The sequence below is a fragment of the Anneissia japonica genome, unplaced genomic scaffold (genome assembly GCF_011630105.1).
Source record: "Anneissia japonica isolate Jap-2015-1 unplaced genomic scaffold, ASM1163010v1 scaffold41001_len15607_cov123, whole genome shotgun sequence".
NCBI classification, from domain to species: Eukaryota; Metazoa; Echinodermata; class Crinoidea; order Comatulida; family Comatulidae; genus Anneissia; species Anneissia japonica.
In genome coordinates, this window is record NW_022740959.1 from 3,477 (window position 1) to 9,009 (window position 5,533).

The 5,533-nt window shown below is 33.2% G+C and overlaps 1 protein-coding gene and 1 long non-coding RNA gene across 3 annotated transcripts in view; one reads left to right on the forward strand and one right to left on the reverse strand.

The window, feature by feature from the left end:
• Positions 1-2,295, reverse strand: part of LOC117118451 (rRNA methyltransferase 1, mitochondrial-like) — a 5,761-nt gene extending 3,466 nt beyond the window's left edge. The window contains exons 1-2 of the mRNA XM_033263045.1: positions 1,485-2,295; positions 380-614 (exon numbers count right to left, since the gene is read on the reverse strand). Coding sequence (XP_033118936.1) covers positions 380-614; positions 1,485-2,155 — 906 coding nt within the window. The 5' untranslated portion in view covers positions 2,156-2,295. The remainder of the gene's footprint in view (positions 1-379; positions 615-1,484) is intronic.
• Positions 2,296-3,021: 726 nt separating this feature from the next.
• LOC117118450 overlaps positions 3,022-5,533 on the forward strand; it is an 8,072-nt gene continuing 5,560 nt past the window's right edge. Inside the window, exons 1-2 of one of the 2 annotated variants that reach the window (XR_004447041.1) lie at positions 3,022-3,117; positions 4,236-4,309. This is a non-coding gene — a long non-coding RNA (uncharacterized LOC117118450). Of the gene's footprint in view, positions 3,118-3,637; positions 3,766-4,235; positions 4,310-5,533 lie in introns of those variants that run through there. The other variant, XR_004447040.1, reaches the window with a different exon arrangement.

Sequence of the window (5,533 nt, forward strand, 5' to 3'; positions counted from 1 at the left end):
CACATACACATCATGCTATGCTGTTATTTTCCCCATTTTCAATGCTATAACACTTTTTAAGGGTTTGATTATATGAGAAATATGTATGAGAAATGCCCGAAATCATAAACTTTGAAGGCCGATTTCTCATATACTGTATTGTTCTTTAAACAGCTGTATGTGTAACTATTTATAGCTCTTATTTTACTCTATTAACCCTGCATTAATAGCTAAAAATCAATTTTTGCGACGAGTGACTGTTTTGGTTTAGATTTGCCACATATGTGTTTGCAAGATGCTAAGTTCATGGCCCTGTTCTGAGCAGTCAGTTGTTAAATTTGATTGACATTCCAGATAGGTGCATATAGTGCTTAAATACTAAGCAGTAGGGTCCACAAACCTGATGTGGTCTGTGTTTGGTCATCTTGTCCAAGGCATTGCGGTGTAATGGAACAATCTCAATTTCTTTTTCATTAAGCTCTGTTAATATTTTGGCAATTTCAGGACGGTTGGTTTCTGATTCTATTAAGCTACTACGAATGTACGCTCGGATGATCTTCCTTCGATTAGCTTTAAGTGCAAGACAACACGGTGAAACTCCAAACAAAAGGTCATTGCCTATTGCAGGACATATTCTAAAAGGAACAAAAAAACAAATTAGCTGATTTGAACACTGCCTGTAATGTTGTAATGATATGCCTTTGTAATGTCCATTGTGTTTTGTACCTTATTACCTTCTTGTTTTATTTCCAAGACCAATGGAGGAGACAGAGGATTGCCCTCTACAAATTTTAAAATTAAGTTTTATGCTCGAAGTTGTAATGATATGCTTTTTTAATGTCCATTGTGTGTTTTACCTTATTAAGTTTTGTTTATATATTAAATGTAAATATAACAGCAAATTGAAAATAAATATAATTGTAATACATTTTTAATGTTAAGAATTTATATAAATGGTTTAACATTTATAATATTTTCATATAATAATAAAAACTGTTTTGAATGAATTCAAAATTTATTGGTTTTTTGTTGTAAATGTGATGAAGTTTAATGCTAATAATTTTAAAAACCTGTAAATGTTAATATAACAAAAAATAAATAAAATACTGTATAAGAGTGATGAATTAATATTTTTTTATAAATGATTTTACATTTCATATATTTTCATATAATAACAACAGTTTGAATATATAGTATTAAAAATGTATTGGTTTTTTTGTTTTTGTTTTTGTAATGTAATAAATGTTTAATGACAAATAGTTTAAAAACTGTAAATTTAATGATTTTCATATCTATAATATTTTTTTTTTTTGTATTCTGTGTTTGTCCTTTGTTAATAACTTGTGAAATTTAATCGATTGCTGTTTTGTCTACATAGGCTGCATCCTGGCTTATGTAAATTTTCTTTTTGTATATGAATTTTTCATGAATTGTCAAAAAAGAATGATGACATGACAGCTCTTCAGCACACAATAGGTTACTGTACAGACTCTCAATCTACTTACATATGTTTACTGTTCCTAGGTGTTCCTTTGGATGAGGGCATCTTTTTCCAATGTTGATCCTCAGACCTTGTTTTATCTCTATTAGACCGTGTTCCTTTGGCTGAAGGCATCGCCTTCCACCGCTGACCATCATCCCTCATTCTATCTCCATCAGACTTCCACTGTTTGACCTTGCTTTTATTTAAGATAACTTTCATCCTCTCTGCTGGTTTGCGAATCCTCTGAGGAAGACCTTGAAGATGACCTGCTTTATTTTCCTTGAAATGTTGACTGTCAGATGCACATACATCTTCAGTATACACAAGTTCTTTGTTTTGAATTAAGGCACCTTTTGGCTTGTTTCCAAGAAAGAGCCTTGAATTAGGCCTATTTAACTCGACATTAAATTCCTTCTCTTTTTGACACTTACCATCATTGATGTCATATTCTTCAGAATATAAATGTTCTTTGTTTGTTTTAGAGTTGGTAACTGGACTTAGCCTGTCAATTTCTTCCTCAATCAGCGAATTTACTGCCCTATATTGGTGAGGCCTAGGCCTAGTCTTGGCCCACCTCGGTGGAGTATGAACAACCGAGGAAGTGGCAATGCAAGCGGTTAACCTTCCATGCTGTTGCAGTAGGCGTGCTGCTAGGCCTAGAAATTTGAGAGATGGCATTAATTTGAGGATCATTACTTCACTAGCAACGCTTTCTAGTACATCAATCTTATTTTATGCAATAGTTATAAGTTAGTTACAAACCAAATTAAAAAAGCACAATAATTCGCGAGTTCGTTGAAAAACTCAGTAGCTAGCAAAATCGTTCACCATGCAATCCATGTGCGTTTTTGTTTATTTTTAAATAAATGGCGCCCTCAGCGATAAATTCCCTTCGTGTATTTTGCAACTACACACTACACTGTCAGTGGAATTCCTCCTTTGGGACACTATTCATACAACACTCATATTAAAGGGACATTTTCCCGTGGAACGAGGGGAAATATATCGTTTAACGCTACGGCCAACCCCTATTAAGGAAACGTTCCTATTAAAGGAACGAGGACACTTTCTGAGTGTGCCAAATGGTCAAATCAATAAATGTTCAACCTCTACTAAAGGGGACACTTTTTTTTAATTATTGTATCACTACAACTAATCGATAGATTCAAAATAACAATGTTTCATTCAAATTTAAATTTTGAAAACTTTTGAACGATAAAATGAATAGTGGTACAGACCCACTGTACATGTTAAAAACTAAAATCATGGAATTTATTATTTTAGTATGCATACTTTCTGCGTAGACCTTTCATAAGTTTGACACTTAATCACCTTGAAAGTCATTACTCTATTCATTTTGCTCTATATGTGATAGCACTACAATTTAGACCTTTTTTGTTTTAATACATTTATTTTGATTTCATTATAAACGTATTGTGTTTGCATTGCAAATTATTGTTACAATTTATTTAAATGTTCTTTAATTATTTATTTATTTTATTTTATTTTATTTATTTATTTATTTTGTTTGCAGGTTGGGGCTCTCTTCAAGATGGGATTCTTTTCGAGGCTACATGTGTTGTACTCTCATTGCCAACAATTTTTCATCATCAAACACAAAACCCACATATTCGGACTGAATCTCGGTATAATCAGTATATTTTCCCATATTCTTAATTCATATTAGTAATCCACATTAATTTCTCAGTTTTTTCCCTTTTTGATACTTGCATATGTATACAGGCATATATATTTTTGTATTTCTCTATTTTTATAAAGATTCTATTTTCGCCTATTTGTCTCTTTGTTTTTAATTAGGTTGTTAGTTTATATTTTTTGTTTATACTGTAGGCCTACACGTTTGAGGAGTTTAATCAGAGCGGCTTTAATTCACTGTCTCTGTTTATATCCTTCCTTATAATTGTTGACTGCGATCAGTGTTACCACACTGATTGTAAGCTTAATTATAATTACACCTCCCAATTAGTTTAATTGTTACTCCTCTAGATACCCGGAAATGCATTCATTCAGACTTAAAATTTGACTATTTTATCTCCATTTAAAAAAAATGTTTACAAATGTAGTGGGGGGGGGGAATCCTGAGCCAGATGAGCAACCCACCCCCACTGGACTAGTATGATATATGTCCTAAAGTCGATGTCAGTGACACGTTATGTATCAAGTAAGGACCTTACTGGACCCTATGGGTAGGGGAACCGAAGGTGCCCCTAAGGGTCCGGTGCCTTTGGAGCAAATTTTAAGAATAGGACCCTCTAGACGCTCGGAAATTGCACTCTCAGATGGTAAAAGTGCTTCATTTTTCTCAATTTTTTAAGTCATCAATTAAATTAATTAATTGGTTGATTAGTCAATGAATTAATTATTTAATTCTGTAGCGTCTAGACATATAACATTGAGAACTTCCATTAGCCGGTCTTCATCAGAATTTTATACAATAAATGAAAGAGGGCGATTCTAAAATGCGACCGACAATGTGACTTTTGACTTCTTAGTACCGGTATCTAATAATCACACCAAACAACCGTTAAGTTTTAACACAAGTTTTTAATCCCTCAAAAATTGCAAAGGTATAACATGCATTTGATGTGTTACTTCTAAATACGACAGACTTAAAAATACAAAACGACATCTCAGTTTATTACAAAATACGACGGATAACTATTACAAAATACGACAAGGTTTATTACAAAATACGACAATTACTACAAAAACGACGTAACAGAATAATTAACTGTTTTTTATACCTCTCCAGGTGGCGTTTCATAATAAACAATACTGAATAGAGTTGAAAGACTACGACAGAGACTTGACAAATAAATAACAAATGTGAGTACAGTATTGAACATGTTGCATCGTTAATTCAGTAGTTAAATGGGAATTCATTCTTCCTTCTATGGTTATTTTTTATTTTTTTTTGTTTTTGTTAGGCATTGACAATTTCCTCACTAGAAGCATGCTCTGACATGGCTCTATTCTATTCATTGCTCTATATCTTCTATTCATCAACAACATGCATTCCAACTCGTTAAAGCCTAAAACAATCAAAGACCTGAAACGATTAAAAAAAAAAAGAAACTGTATTTCCACAGCTTGCGGCTTGTTAACTTCCAGTCATTGTTTACATTGTAGATTATATATTAATTTATTACCAAGAATCTTGTCATTATCTGGTGCACAACTTTTAATCAAGAATAATTGAAAAAGTGGCAGATCCAATAATTTGAATAGATGGAATCCAGGCGAGGTGGGTGAGGACTTTCACAAATAGATTACATTATGGCAAACCGCGATTTTTCATGCTCCAGATGGCCGGAAACGACTTAAATATGAATAAAATTTTCAGTTTTTTTTCTCCATTTTAAAAATAATTTCGAATAATTTAGGTGGGGGTTGGTTACCCACCCTCCCTTGAATTCGCTACTGGCTACAGATGTATGCTAAATTGTATTATTTTTTTTTCGAAAATACAGAGCAGTTAATGACCATCTTATATATAATGATAATAATATTGAAAATTTAAAAAGCACCGGTATCCGTTTACGAGAAAACACTCATGGCACCCCTCCAAAAGAAAGTCGAAATATGAAAAAGGGGAAATTAATGAAGCCAGACACAGTTAAAAAAAAAAAAAAGATATAAGCCGTGAGTGAGCGTGACTCTCTCTATGTGGCCATTTATGCACGGACAATCCGCAAAGTTAATATGCTGGGCCCCAGTAACACAGTTGCTGTAAATAGCTAAAAATTATTAGTTTTAATTTAAAAAACAACTGCCTTGCTCATGAAGCCTGATTTACCATAAATTATAAACTAACATCGACTCCTATCGTCCGACTCCACCAAAAAAAAAAAAAAAAAAAATTATCCATAGACTACAATATAATGAATGGGCTGGACTCCTGATGTTCAATAATTGTTACCGGTATTCTCTTGATCACAATGGACCTTTCCGCTAAGCCCCGCCCCTTGGATATTGTTGCTAAGGTCCCACAAGGCGACAGTGTTAAAACATACGCAAACACGTGCGTTTGTGGGACAACACGTATGTTTG